The following is a 15334-nucleotide window of genomic DNA, read 5'->3' as shown; positions in this document are numbered from 1 at the left end:
GAAGGAAAAGGAAGAGGGCTAGGGAGGGCGCGATACACGTGGTAATAAAACCCGCGCTCTTAAAGAAGCACGTCCTTTTTGAGAGCCTGCGTTGTGTCGTGGTTCAGAAGAGGAGGCTCTAATCTGGAGAACCCGGGTTCGATTCCCAACTCCTCCGCATGAGTAAACTCTTCCACATCTGGTAAACTGTTTTTGCTTCTCTGCTCCTCCACATGAAGCCTGCTGGGTGACCTTGAGCTAGTAACAGTTTTCTCAGAACTCTCTCAGCTCCACCTACCTCACCAGGTGTCAGTTGTTGGAAGAGGAAAGGGAGGCATTTGTAAACTGCCTGGAGTCTCGTTACAGGAGAGAAACTCTTCTTTTTGGTCTAAATTACCATTTAGAGTAATTTGGACAAAAGTAAACAGGAGCATTGTAGCATCTTCAAGACTCTAGCAAGGGGAGCTGTTTCGTTTTTTAATTCCAGAAGATTGTTAGATAAATAAGTCTAAAGAAATAGTTGGTCTAATGCAGCAGCGTGTTTATTGCAATAAAAAGCGGGAGCCACACATAGAGAATAAGCATGTGTGTGCCCCAGGAGGGGAAGAACATACGCGATATGGTCCATTTATGTCATTTCAGAGTCATTTTTATCATCATTTCTGAGTCCGCATTGTGGGATGGGAATTTTTAAACAAGGTAGTTGTCAGAGATAATAAACTACAATTCCCAGAATGCAGCGGGCTGGTCTGCGACGTTTGGGGGAGTGCCACATGGTGGTTGTCCTTAGTTTGAGAACCAACGGGTGGATTTAACAGTCCTGTTTCTGATATCGGATTCAGTGTCTGCCGTCAGAAGATCTGATTATTGTGTGTTGTCTTCTCTTCAGTGTGCTTTCAGGAGAAGTAAGTCACAACCCCTGACCGTTTAATGCTTTAGCAGTGTGGGTGTTTGATGCATGTGGGAGATAGCTGCATACTGGATCAAAGCCGATTTACATGTCCTACTTGATACTATAATGTTATTTCATGCATTTTGGTTGAGTGGGGCCCATTTAACTTGAGTGCACGATTTCACGTTGTGTTTGTTATTGGTCCACGCTTGCATTGTATGTCATTTGATTTATCAGTGTTTTGTTGGATGAATATGTGAACCGATGCCACCCCCAAAAAACTGCTCAGTCGGAAGTGTTAAGAAGTGTGGATCTCTAGAGTTTGATTCATCGTAGTGAAGAAGAGTTTGGATTTATAACCTGCCTTTCTCTCCTATAAGGAGTCTCAAAGCGGTTTACAAACTTCTTCCCTTCCTCTCCCCACCACAAACACCCTGAGAGAGTTCTGAGAAAACTATCACTAGCAGAGGCGGAGTGAGGGGAAATTGCTCCCAGGGCGCATGGACCCTGCGCCCCGCCACAGCACCACATGCCCCACCACACGCCCCCGCCGCAGCTCCACCTGGGGCATTGCTGCCCCCCCACGCCATGGGCACTACGCCACTGGTCACTAGCCCAAAGTCACCCATCAGGCTCCATGTGAAGGAGTGGGGAAACAAACCTGGTTCAGATAAGAGCCCACTGCTCGTATGGAGGAATGGGAAATTGAACCCAGTTCTCCAATTAGAGTCCACCACTCATAATTGCTACATAATGCTAGCTGTCATTTGTAAATGAAGGCTGCTGCTTTGGGCTGCTGTTTTCAAATAATTAACTAACAGGTGTGTGAACATGAACAAGCTTTGAGTCCATGTCGAAGGTTTTCACAGCCGGAATTACTAGGATGATGTTGTGGGTTTTCCACATTGTATGGCCATGTGCTTCATGCCAGCCACAGATGCACTTGAAACGTCAGGAGAAAATGCTACTGGAACACGGCCATACAACCTGGAAAACCCACAACACCCAAGCTTTGAGTCTGTTTTTAGAGGCTAGACCTGTGGAATCAATGGGAATTACTTGCAAGGACATGTGCGTGAGATTGGGGCTGCCTTTGGTGGTGTTTTGTCAGAAATGGCTGCCTGTTTTATTCTGTAGAGAAAATAGAAAGAAAAAACCCTTCCTTGTGTGTGAGGTGGATTTTTAAAAAAAGTTCAAGTAGATTAAATGTACATCTATTTTTTCTATTGGAATCTGTCAAATATACCCCAATATAAATCACATAATTAAATATATATGGGAAAGAGCCTAAGGTCAGTGATCAAAAGTATGCTTTTCTTGCCCAAGATCTCCAAAAGAATCTGCAGGCCACAGGAAACCTCTGCTTGAGACTAAGCAGAGCAAATACTATGGGACTAAATGGTTTGACAATGCAAAACAGTTTTCTGTGCTCATGTGTCACAAAGACCCATGAGCAGATTTGCTCTTTGAAAAAACTCATTGCCTTCTTCAGTATGTTTCACCCTTAATATTTATCAAATGCTGCAGTTAATGTGTACTAAACTCCGTACAACAGTGTCCAGGAGTATATTTTATAGAACACCACTAGATCTTTCAGTTGAATTCCAGGTTGACTGGAAAGATTTCTAAGTCATAGCCTGTCTGTGGAGCTCACTCCATCTCTTTCCATCAACCCCTCTCCACATATTACGACTCGGCAGTGTCTTTTAGACACACGAGAGAAGGAACATGTGAACCTGCTTCACAATGAGTGAGACCTAAGCTTAGCATTTTTCTACTCTGACTGGCAGCTCTTTGGAGTCTCAATCAGAGCTTTTTTATTTCACCTTATCTTGTAACTGGAGATGCTGGGGAACGAACCTAAGACAGTAGAAGAAGAAGAGTTTAGATTTATATCCCCCCCTTTCTCTCCTGTAGGAGACTCAAAGGGGCTTACAATCTCCTTGCCCTTCCCCCCTCACAACAAACACCCTGTGAGGTAGGTGGGGCTGGGAGAGCTCCGAGAAGCTGTGAGTAGCCCAAGGTCACCCAGCTGGCGTGTGTGGGAATGTACAGGCTAATCTGAATTCCCCAGATAAGCCTCCACAGCTCAAGCAGCAGAGCTGGGAATCAAACCCGGTTCCTCCAGATTAGATACACGAGCTCTTAACCTCCTACGCCACTGCTGCTCCAATTGGCCATGCTGGCAGGGGCTGATGGGAATTGTAGTCCATGAACATCTGGAGTGACATAGGTTTGCCACCACGGACCTAAGACCTCCTGCACGTGAGCAGATGCTGTATCCCTGAGCTACAGCACATTCAGTGGCCAAGCTGGACATCTAAAACTTGGGAGGACCACAGCCAGCTGGAGAAGACTGTAGTGACATAGAAAGACTGTTTGGCTCAGGAGAAGGCAGTGTCTTCTAACTGGAAGCAAATGTTGCTAGGAGGGGAAGTTTGGGCCTGTCAGGTTAACAGTCTTTTTGTTCTATGTTCATCTTTATCTCACCACCACCACCACCACCCCCAATCAGCCTACAGGGGTGCAGAGAAATGATGATGTGCCCTGAATGTAAAACAGAGGATCCTACCTGTGGAGACAAGTGTGACCATCAACAGATTTATGGGGAAGTTTTCGAGAAAGATGCAAAAAACTTCTTGGATGCCTTTGAGCTCCTTCAGATTGATATGGAGTGGGAACACATCAGGAACCAATTCCCAGGGAATGAGACTGGGTGTTCGGTAGGTACCGTTCGACGTAGAAGAAATGTTTGGATTTATATCCCACTGCTCTCTCCTGTAAGGAGTCTCACAGAAGCTTACAAATGTCTTTCCCTTCCTCTCCCCAGAACAGGCACTTTGTGAGGTAGGTGGGGCTGAGAGAATTCTGAGAGAACTGTGACTAGCCCAAGGTCACCAAACAGACTTCATGTGCAGGAGCAGGGAAACAAATCCAGTTCACCAGATAAGAGTTTGCTGCTCATGCAGGGGAGTGAGGAATCGAATCCAGTTCTCTAGATTAGAGTCTCTATTGAAGCAAAGGGATTTTGGACATTGAAAAGCAAAACTTAGTACTCTCACACGCGCAGGTTTGCTTGCCGTTGAATTTTGGAATAATCCCCGCTCATGGAACGCTCTCTTATTTTTCCCAACTTACATCTCCTCAGCTTCAGTGATCTTCTATATTAGTTTGCCTTTTTATTCTCCCCACAGCTACCCATTGGAGTAGATATTTACCCATAGTAAAAGACTTTGCTCCTGTTCTCACAGTCAATCTGAAACCATAGCACATATGCTTCTCCACTGTGAACCCTAGCAGGGAACACATATCAGGCCACTTTTTAAAGGGGATACCTTGTTTACTGAAAAGGAAATAGCTCATTACCTTTTAGGTGATCAGCACTCCCATACAGGGACAGCGCAAGGAAGGAAAGTGCCTGGTGCACTGGTGCGTCCTCCACCCCTGCCACACCCCTGTCCACCTCGGAACGCCCCCGCCACGCCCTTGCCACACCCAGCGGGGGCGTACGCCTGGTGCATTGCGCCCAGTGGTGGGATCCAACAATTTTAGTAACAGGTTCCCATGGTGGTGGGATTCAAACTGTGGCGTAGCGCCAATGGGGCTGGGTGGGGCACGATGGGGGGCAGGGCTGGGCATTCCAGGGGCGGGGCATTCCTGGGCGAGGCGGTGGCAAGGATGCAGCCGCTGCGCCAGTCCTTGGGCGGGAAACGAATGCACGTAGGTGCAGGCTGCCACGCATGCCGGTGCACCTCCTGCTAGACTGCTTCAAGTTCTGCGCACTACTGCTGAGAGGAGGAGTGTAACTAAGGCAAAAGCCACGTGGCAAAATCACCAATTAGTAACCCCCTCTCGGCACACACAAATAATTAGTAACCTACTCTCGGGAACCTGTGAGAACCTGCTGGATCCCACCTCTGATTGCGCCCCCCCCCCATCCCTCTGCTCCCATACAAAGGTGGAGGTAACCAAGTTTCTCGCAATCGCTATGGATACGAGACTCAAAGTGCAACATTCTGTAACTTTTTGTGCTCAGTGTCAATAAAGGTTGATTGACGATAGAGTCCACCTGCTCTTAACCACTATGCCACATTGGCTCTTCGTTTGGGAATGAGTAGACAGTTTCGCGCAACCACAGTAAACTATGTGAACAGACGTTGCTGCCATCCAGCCAGATGGTTTAATTCTCTCTGTTATTGGCTTGTCAGTAGTTGCATTTTGAACTGGAGTCATATTTATTGATCGCATGTATATTCCACTTTTCTCCCTAGCGGGGTCCCAAAGTGACTTACACCATTTTTCCCTCCTTAGTTTTATCTTTGCAACAACCACCCCGTGAGATAAGTTAATCTGAGAGACTGACTTACTCAAGGCCATTCATTTAGCTTCCATCGCAGAGTGGGGATTTGATCCTAGTCTGACACTCCAGTACACTGGCAGTGGGTAAAAGTGTATCTATTAGTAATCTCTTTTAAAAAATAATGATTTCTGGCCATGATTTGGTAGAAGGGCAGTGAAGGTAAATGGCCAGCATCTGTGCATAAAAGCTAAGGTGCCTGTTATGTTCGGTCAGGTGAAAATTTTTACCAGCCAGCCAGAAGCCTTTATCGGCATTATAAATTACGATATTACAATATTAAAAACAAATACGTTTATCTATTTACTGAACCCATTAAAATACGTTAAAATATGCATTAAATGTCTACCTACAGACCCTGTATATAGAACACAAAGGCTCATTCCGCACATGCAGAATAATGCACTTTCAAACTGCTTTCAGTGCTCTTTGAAGCTGTGCGGAATGGCAAAAACCACTTGCAAACAGTTGTGAAAGTGGTTTGAAAACTCATTATTTTGCGTATGCGGAAGGGGCCAAAGAGAGCTAAATTAACCATGACTGTTTTGTGGAGAATAATTACGCTTAGCCAGGTAATGCTCAACATTTGGTGAACATTTTTGTGGTGTCGTTACAAAAATGACCCTACCTTTCTAGATGTGATGAGCCACTCCTGCTTTCAGGGTATGACTTTCCTCAGAATTTTCTGTTCCTTCTATTATAAAGAGAAACGTTCTAAGGAAGCAGAGAAACTGGGAAAAGATAATTTCCGCAAAGAAGAGGAAACGGAAACATGAGAGAGAACGGCGAAGAGCCAGACTTGCCGAAGAAAAAGGTACAGTGTAATATCCTGAAGGGCAAGGGGTGTAAGATCCTGGTATATCAGTGATGGATCTCTCCAATGTTTTTTCTTCTTAAGCAGCACCCACAGGGCTGCAGTTCATGTTGGGGTAGCTGTGTAAATGAAGGGGAAGTGAACTTTGTTCCTTCCCTCCGTCTTTGTTCTGAGCTGAAACAAGCCTGTGGAACTGTTATTAGCTCTTGTAGCAAGAACATACAATACTTGGGGCCGTTTCCGCTTGGGACAGCGGTGTTGCGAGAAGGCATTAAGTGTCTCTGCTGTGGTTCCAAGCTTTGACCCTGTGCTGCTGCTATTTGTAAATTAAAAGTAGTTGGGTGCTTCCAGCCACACAATTCCTGTCAGCAATGTTTTAGGGTCCGTACTTAGTTCACATAGGGTGATGATATGTACACCAGCAGGTTTGGTCAGTGCTGGGAATCATCTGAGGGTGCCTTAGAAGACTGACCATAAACTTTAGCAGGTATGTCAATGTCAAAATGATTCCATGAGTTTAAAGATTTAAAAAATGGAGGTGTTACTGCATTCTATGCAGTTGCACTGAACCACATCCTTGGATAGCACAAACTACAGCCAGTCTTCTACAGAAACAGTTCACTTTTCTCAAAAATTAATGTCTTGTAAGATTATATCAATAACTTATGAAATCAAAGATGCAGTTTTGACAGTAATACAAAACACAGCAACATCCATTCTCTGAGGGGTTGGCCTTGGAGTTTCCTAAACTTTCAAGAAATTCAGATAAACTTTATTCACACAGAATTGAGGTGCTGGTGAAGAATTGCTTCAGGGGGGATATAATTTCCCTATTTCTCTCTCACACACACTTTTCTTTGGCCCTCTTGATGTGCCTGCTGTGCCTTTTCTGCTCTTCCATCCACCCACCTACTTACCCTTTTCTATTTCTTCCCCTGGCAACCTTGTCCTCTTCTCACCTAGCCACTTACCTTTTTTCCTCCCTTTGCTGGGTCTAGTCTTCAGATTTGCCTTCTCTACCTCCTATCCTTTACCTTTCTTAGTCTGTCTCTCTCCCCTCCTAACACTAACAGAGTCCTAGAATCCTCACTAATACTGGTGAGTGGTTACCCAGCAACTCCCAAAATGGCTGCCAAGATACCACAGCATAATTCTGCCACTTCTGTTCTTAAAGCGACAGATGCTGCTTCTATGATTTTAAAGTTTTTTTAATCCTAGCTTTTAAAAAACATTTCATTTCCCCCCCTCCAAACTTGGGTTTCTTCCCAGTCTTGTGGAAAAATGCATCCTTTCAGTACCTTTTCTCCATGTTGTGGATTCCTTGATCCACACTATAAAGCCATAGTCCAGTCTTAGATACAGTGATAATCACAGATGTTCAGCCAAGTCAAAGGATCTATTTTGGATAAGATTCCCTAGACAGGGAAGCTTTAACTGGTGTATACTTTCGAACAAGTGATGCGCATGTGCATTGTGACAGGGCTATTATCACCTCATAGAAGAGTCTGCTTATGTACTTAAAGTCTAGAGTTTTGTCAGCTAGAAATGCTTTTTTTCCTTTCAACTCCATTTCTTTCTGTGTTTCAGAACCAGCCCCCCAACTCAGTAAGCGTGACTTAAAAGAGATCACAAGAGAACGCCTTCTGGGAGCCAAGGAAACAGGTCCTCTGCTGTGTGTTGACCTGAGTATGACCAATCACATGACTAAAAAGGTAGAAACAGCAAAGGAAAGTGGACCCACCTTCCCTTTTTCTTCGTTGGGTCTTGTGGTTCAGTTGCCAGACGTCACCTACTGATAGCATAACTGAATTCTTAGAAAAACCACAAGGTACCATCTTCTATTCCTTGTGATTTACTGGTTGCAGGAATGTACTGCTTAGGAATTCTGGGAGGAAGGTATTAAATATTTGGCTTGTTCCGTGCATCACAGAAAATAAAACACAAACTGCCTGCTCTTTCAGAATTGGTATGTCAGGCTGAAATCTTCTTGACATCGCCAAGCTTCCCCCCCCCCACCCCACCCCCAGTATTGAACAAATGGGGCTACTAATCCAAGCCTTAATTTAGAACTTTTGGTCCCTTTCCATGTGGTTTCTTTAAAGCTTCATACCCTTAACCAAGTTAAGGCCAGGCTATCAACGTAGCATGGTTTCCTCATTCATTTATTTATACATATCTCTTTTCTGAAAACGATAGTCACTGTTACACTGAAAAGAGTCCTATTGGCCTATGTGGGAATTGGCAGTTTTCCTCTGTGGTTAGTGAAAACTTTCTGTACTGGACAAGAAGAGGAAGGAAAGTTGCAGTGAGGAGACACATTTTGTATTGCTGTGTCAGTCTTATTTGAGAGGAATTATGCACAGAGGTACCTGGCTGAGTCTAAGTATTTTGTCCACATCTTCAGCCTCCCTCACCCTGCCGGGCTCATTTAAGAGGCTGGGCTAACTTGGAATGTAACAAAAACTTTATGTTTGAAAGGTACCTAGGCTGGAAAACCAAAGTGTCTGAGATGATTCCAACTTGTTTTTGTTTTTTAAAGGAAATAAGCCGCCTTGCTGGTCAGATAAGAAGGCTGTATGGCTCCAACAAGAAATCCCAGAAGCCCTTTTGGCTATGCCTCACTGGGTTTGTGAAAAACAGTCTGATTGCTGAAGAGTGCCTAAGGATGAATGATGGATTTAGCAATTACCTTGTAAGTATTTTTAAGCACATTATTGAAGTGAAAACGAAGAACTAACGAAGCCTCCCCTCAGCCCCTCATATTGTTTCCAAATGCTGGTATTCTGAAGATCTTGTGGATGTGGAGGCCTTTATTCAGTCACCATGGCTAGTAGCCATTGATGGATCTCTCCTCTGTGAATCTGTCTTCTAAAGCCAACTGAGCAGGCACTTATCTTGTGGCAGTTAATCATGTTTGGAAGGTAAACTTCCTATGGTCCGGCCTATATCTCCTGCTCGTCAACTTCACTTGCCCCTCTCCCCCCCCCCCCCGGAGTCCTAGTATTATGGGATAAGGCGAAACAGTTCTCTCTGTCCACCCTCTCCATCCAGTGTATAATTTTATCAATCTACCAAGTTTTCTGTAAACTAAAAAACTCCAAAAGTTTCAGCCTTCCTTCACAGGGAAGGCACTCCACCCACTCCACCATTTTGGATGCCCTTTTCTGTAGTTCAGCACCTTTTTGGGGATATGACAACCAAAACTGTACACAAAATTCTGAATGAGGCTGTGCCGTATAAGTATACAAGGGCATTGCAATATTAGCTGTTTTATTTTCAGTCCCTTTCCTAATAATCTCTAGCATTAAGTTGGCCTCTTTGATGCTGCAATACACTGAACCACTCTTTTACACACAGCAATCAGCTGTGATATGAAGACTTCTTTCTTGTTCTTTTATTGCCAGTTCAGTTCTTGTGTGTATTTTAAGCTAAGACCTGTTGCTGCATTTTACATGTTTCTGAAGGCAAAATCGTGAGAGGCAAAGGTAGAATGAAATATGATTTTACTGAAGTTGCAAGAGATGGAAAGGGGGTACTGTCTGAATTTTGTGATAATGAATCCTTGAAATCCTCACATTATTTGGGGTTGTGTAAGCTTGAGCACAGAATAAATGCTGAGGTCCTTTTCTGGATATGTATTTCTCCCAAACTTTTTGAGCCTGTGGGCTCCTCTGGAATTTTGAGAGGGGATGGTGAGCATCACCACAAAATGGCTGCCACAGGAGGCAGAGCCAAACCCAAAATGGCTGCCACAAGAGTTGGAGCCCAACAATATCTTCCTCCTTACTTTGCAAAAGCCCTGCAGAAAGTGAATGAAAAGAAACAAAAGGAAGTCTGTGTGGAGGAAGGGACAAAGAGAAGGGAAAATAAAAAATAAAATCTCAAAGATAATAGAACCACAAACCTGGATGCTGACAGCAGCTCCTGATCGTCCAATGACAGCTGTTGCTATTTACATCCATGGAAACTCCTTTCATTTCAATCAGGGCAGTCAAAACAAGGGCTGCCTTGAAAAGGCCATACTCACTTTCTAAAAAGCTTGGTGCGCACTGGAGGAAGTGCTGGGTAGGTGCCAGGGTGCCCATAGGCACCAGGTCGGGGAGCTGTCATTTAGGTGACCTTACAAAACTCAATATGCTGAGTTTACATTGGATTGGAAATGCTCACCCCACATCTGCTTGAATAAAAATGGTAAAGAAGTGGTATTGGTTCCTGCCAAATGCCTCTCTCCAAAGGCCTTGAAAATCTCATACAAGCATATTGCTTTATTCTTCAGATGGATGTCACACCAGAAAGTTATCTTGATTTATTTCCATTAGAAACGATTGTTTACCTCACTCCAGATGCTGAGAATGGTATGTTGTGCCTCTGTTAATTTTTTTTGTTAAAAGTCTAATTATTTTGTAGAGGTTTTAGAATTTTAGCTTCTTTTCTGCCTATAATTTGAGTGACTTTAGCCAAACTTATATCCAGCTGTTGCCTTTGTTATGTCCAGATCTTAAATAGCTGAACTGACACATCTGCCTTCAGCACAACTTGTATTCGTCCTTGTAGCATTACTGTAATGAGACGTTTTTTAATGCTGTGAGGGGTAGGCAATTCCAGTGCAGTTTCCCCACTTGATATTGGCATCCTTGGAAACGCCTTTCATTCCAATCTGGACAGCCCGAACAAGCCCTGCCTCGTAAGCCCTGCCTTACAAAGACCACACCTGCTGTCATCAGGGTAGGAAACATTTTGATGTCACCAAGTGAAACAGTTACATTACATGTTGGACTTGATGCAGGATGCCATTTTCAGAGGCAGCCCCAGGTTTCTCTTAATAAAGAGCTCTGCTCAAACACATTCCTAAGAAAAATTAGCTGGAGCAGAGTGAGCAGTTATTGTTTCTGCAACAAACCCATGTACCCAGAGCATCCAGAGCACACGGTACCTTGTGCAAAATGAAAGTATACTAGCTTCATGTTCAGAATGAAACATTTTTGTCTCTCTGTGTGTTGTTGTTCTGGTGTGATTGAATCGCTGGCTTACATATGTTCATATCCTTTGTTCATAAGCTCTGGAGGAAGTCGATCCACACAAAGTATATATCCTTGGTGGGCTGGTAGATGAAACCATTCAAAAGGTGAGTTTGTACAGAAACGGCTAGATATGAAGACCCCTAAAATTAATCCGTGTTGGAGTTTTACCAAAAGCTCCAAAATCCTGTATTTCTACCCTGAGTAGAGTTAATATTTCAGAAGGAAGGGATAAAAAATGCAGTAAGGGAAGAGTAGGTTCTTGTGCCTTCAGACTGTGTATAAGAAGACTTCTGAAGAAGTCTATTAGTAGCTACTAGCCATAGTAGCTAAAGGGAACCTCCACAACAGTGGCCAATCTCTCTCTGATCTGTGGAACAGATGTAACTAGTGGTGCTGTAAACTTCAAGTCAAGCATGTCTTGGTTGACTGTGTCTGTCAGATGCTAGGCAGTCACTAGTACTGTTTGGTTTGGCACTGAACAACTCAACTGCCCGGTAGAACAGGTTTGCATCAGGTTTCGAAACTCTGCACATGTGAAGGACACTGCCATTGCCAGTCCAACTATGGCTGCCAACTAAGGGCTACAGAAGCAAACCCCCAACAGTGGGTTTTTGTTTGAACCCAGCATTTATTTATGACAGCTTTATATGCTTTGTAACTGTTTAATTATTTAATCAACCATCTGTCGAGTTGAGCAGCAATGCAGCAAATGAAGGGGAAGTGAAATTCCATCAAGCTAGGAATGAGCACCGTGAAGCAACTGGCTGAACAGTAATGAAAGGGGTTGACAAACAGTCCATCGAAAAATTGGTTCCTGGTTTGCAACAGACAAACAGGATGTGAACTGAATCAGCAAGTGATTGAGCATGTACCCTGCTCCTTTAGCAGTTGAGCAGATGATGCATATTTAGCATGTGACAAACTGCATCTGCCAAAACTCTCTTTTCAATCCAGCCCTTAAAGGTACAGAAGCCTTTTACCCCTATGGATAGGGTCTCCATGGGGAAGGCCTTTAGACACGATAATTAAATGTAAACTCCTTGTGCGGGGGCACCTGAAAACCAGACGTCTGTTACCTTCATATTCTGCTTGGAGGCATCTGGATGGGCTGGATCCTAGGTTAGATTGGCCCTTGACCGGCTACAGTAGATCTTGTGTTCTATTCTTTTTTCCTATGTTTGATCATTCCATTCAGCAGTTGTTCAGAATCACTGTGACTTTATTGTTGCCTTCTGCGCTACACAAAGCCAGAGGTTGCTCAAGCAGAGGGAGCAAACGAGTGAATCGGTGAGGACGAGAGGCATGAAAGGGAATGTCTCTGTGTGAATTACTGTAGTAGCTGAAGAGCTACTACAGTCCTTTGGCACCTTTAGCACAGGTAGTGGCTCATGAACTGGGATGCAGGGGGATTCATATGATTATATCATGTGTGTATTTTCATTTGTAGCAAAAGACCTTCCAAAATGCCCAGGAACAACATCTACAGATGGCACGGCTACCGATTCCAGAGTACATGGTAAAGAAAGTTAATGCCAAAAACTATTACTCGACAACTTTGGCAATCAACCAAGGTGAGGTTTTTGTGCTGTTTCATGGACCCCTCCCTTCCCTTGCATGCCACCCCTCCCTCCCCTCTCTCTCCCTCTGCTAGGGTGGGTGGGCCAGGTCCAGATGCTGGGCCCCCTTCCCTCCCCTCCCTTGCATGCCACCCCTCACCCCTCCCACCACTAGGGTGGGTGGGCCATGTCAAGATGCCACCCCTCCCTCCCTCCCCTCTCCCTCCCTCCGCTAGGGTGCGTGGCTGGATACTGTCAGCGAGACTTTGTAGCACAACCTATTGCTGCTGTTGATTACAGTTGCCTTTAATTCATTTCCCATTTCTCTTCATACAAACATAGAAATCACTAAGCTGCATCAGACCAATGGCCCATCCAGCCCAGCACCCTATTGCCAAATGTGACTAGTCAAATGCCTTGGGGAATCCTACTATTAAAGCCTGCGGACAATAATCCACACATCTGACAATTCATTGCATTCGGCCTCTAAACCCAGTAGCCACATTCTGCTATCATGGCTTAGTGCTAAAAGTTGGCCTATTCTCCATTGATATGTAAAGTCCCCCTTTTAAAATCCATCTAAACCAATGACTGTCCTCACATCTTGTAGCATGGAGTGCCATAAGCCCACTACCCATTTTGTGAAGGGCTGTTCTTTAATCTTTCAGTCTGTGGAGAACATGCACTACAGTGATGATAGCAACACCACAAATTTACGGTATTGGAGCTGTCCTGTGATCATTAACTCTACTATGGAAAGGCTACAGTTTGACAGGTTGCGAAAAGGATTTGTTCACCTTTGGGATCCTTAGTTTTAAAACAACAGTTTTTATCTCTGTTCATGCACTGGTCTTGAGCTCAGCAAGGGATTTCTGCTCAAAGCTGGGATAACATCAGTACATTGATATTCATCTCCCACCGTTTGTACCCTTGCAACAGTTCTAAAGGATCTTTGTAGTTCATGATGTAAATCTTTCTCTTCCACAGTGTTTGATGCCTTATCAACATATTACGAGACCAAGAGCTGGGCAGAAGCCCTGAAAGCTGCAGTTTCTCCTGGGAAAGGATACGTCCTTCAAGACACAACTTAGTAACAAAAGGAATCTCTTAAGGGAAAAGTGTGGGATTCTATCTTCAGCAATTTAGCCAACTTGCCTCTCTTTCCATTTCTTAGAAGCTATGCGGACCAATCTATTTGCTTGCTTCAGAAAATCTGTATTAGGAGAAGGGATTAAAATATTCTATTGATTTCTTCAACATCAACATTAATTGTGGGCCTCTAAGGACAAGATTTCCACCAGCAGCACCGCCCTCCCCCCCCCCCCCAAAATACAGACCCTTCACTGTTAAAATGTTTATACTGAAAAGCAGCATAAACATTTGTTTAAAAACTCGAATGCTGCAGCCAGTGACCTCCCCCTGAGGAGTTTCTAGCCCACCATATGCAGAATCCTTGGTATCAATTTTGGGCCTACACACAGATCATGTTAGTTTCTTGCAGAAAAAAATAAGACTCCAAAGCAAAATGAGTTCATAATGGTAATAATGTGTATCTTTTATGCATTGCATTTTAAGTGTTCACATAAGTTATTTTGAACCATACAGCAATCCTATAAGGTTTGTAAGCATTGTTTCCATATTGGGGAAGAAAGTTCAGCCTGAGAGAGCGGCCGTTTGCTAAGCTCATCTAGCGAGTTCAGGGCCAACCTGAGACTTGAACCAGGTAGTCCCATTTTCACAGCTTTTGACTGCTATGCTATACTGGCTCTCCTGTGGGACAACTTTTATTTAGCACTTGAAAACCAATCTTGTCCTGAATGTAAACAGGAAGGAACCAATGCTTCAGAAGAGGGTACTATTAGACACCAATGGCTTCAGGTGCAGTTACCCCCAAGAAACAAGACTGGTGTTGGGAAGACAGCAGCAAGGATCTGTCTGAAAATAAGTTTCCAAAAGGTGATTTGCAAGACTAGCAAGGATAAAAGAGCCCAAGATAAACTGCTCTGATTGGGGGAAGGACTTTAATAAGCAAGCATCCTTTATCACACATGAGAGAATCCACACGCTTGCTCCACCTACAAGAAAGCCTTCCGCTGGAGTCTATTCCTTATTTGATACAACCACGCAGGAGAAACCCACAGGCATGCTTAACTTGCAGGGAGATCTTCAGACACTGGTCATACTTTGTCAGAAATCAAAGCTTAGCCTCTAGGAGAAGCAACAGCGATAAACACCAGAAAACCCCATCCAAGGGTGTTATTATCTTGAGCATTTTGAGAAAGGCTTCAAGGCTAGAACTGCCCTTGCCTTGCTTGCAATGTGTCACACAGGCGAGAATCCACACAAACGTGCAGGTGGTGGGCTCAGCTTTCTTCTGGAAACTTTCTATTCGGTTTTGTAGACAAAAGTGGTAAGATTTCCCAGCACTCAGCGTTCTCCTAAAATATTGGGCATCCCTTTACAATGAAACTGTTTCCAGTTAAATAAGGGGTTACATATGGAATCTAAGGCAACAGAGAGAGGCTGTGGGTCAAACGTTGGTCAGCAACGTCATTGTGGCTCAAACGTTGGTCAGCAACCATCAGCTGCAGGAAGGGAACTGAGAAGAATGCAGACCCCAACAAGGTCCACTGGAAGAGAAACCAAACAGGACGCATCAGGGCTCTGGCAATGGTTAAGCAGTAAGAAGATGTTGCTTCACAGGTTACAGCCATT

The 15334-nt window shown here is 44.2% G+C and overlaps 1 protein-coding gene and 1 long non-coding RNA gene across 3 annotated transcripts in view; both read left to right on the top strand.

Annotated features, from left to right (window-relative positions):
* Positions 1-15334, top strand: part of LOC125436125 — a 513530-nt gene that overhangs the window by 109199 nt on the left and 388997 nt on the right. The gene's annotated exons all lie outside the window — the stretch shown is intronic.
* On the top strand, positions 57-13940 carry TRMT10B (tRNA methyltransferase 10B). Of its 2 annotated transcripts, none has more exons than XM_048502760.1 (9): positions 57-181; positions 3387-3594; positions 5934-6042; positions 7630-7754; positions 8582-8734; positions 10319-10397; positions 11100-11167; positions 12511-12634; positions 13607-13940. In XM_048502760.1, exons 1-9 carry the CDS (start codon positions 159-161, stop codon positions 13708-13710), a joined length of 993 nt encoding a protein of 330 aa, XP_048358717.1. In that variant the 5' UTR covers positions 57-158; the 3' UTR covers positions 13711-13940. The 2 variants fall into 2 exon arrangements, with proteins under 2 accessions (XP_048358717.1, XP_048358718.1); XM_048502761.1 differs by lacking the exon at positions 57-181 and adding an exon at positions 461-884 and having other exon boundaries at positions 13607-13876.

Source organism: Sphaerodactylus townsendi, linkage group LG07 (genome assembly GCF_021028975.2).
Source record: "Sphaerodactylus townsendi isolate TG3544 linkage group LG07, MPM_Stown_v2.3, whole genome shotgun sequence".
Classification (NCBI taxonomy): Eukaryota; Metazoa; Chordata; class Lepidosauria; order Squamata; family Sphaerodactylidae; genus Sphaerodactylus; species Sphaerodactylus townsendi.
Note: the sequence above shows the minus strand (reverse complement) of the source record. Positions and strands in the feature narration are given on the sequence as shown.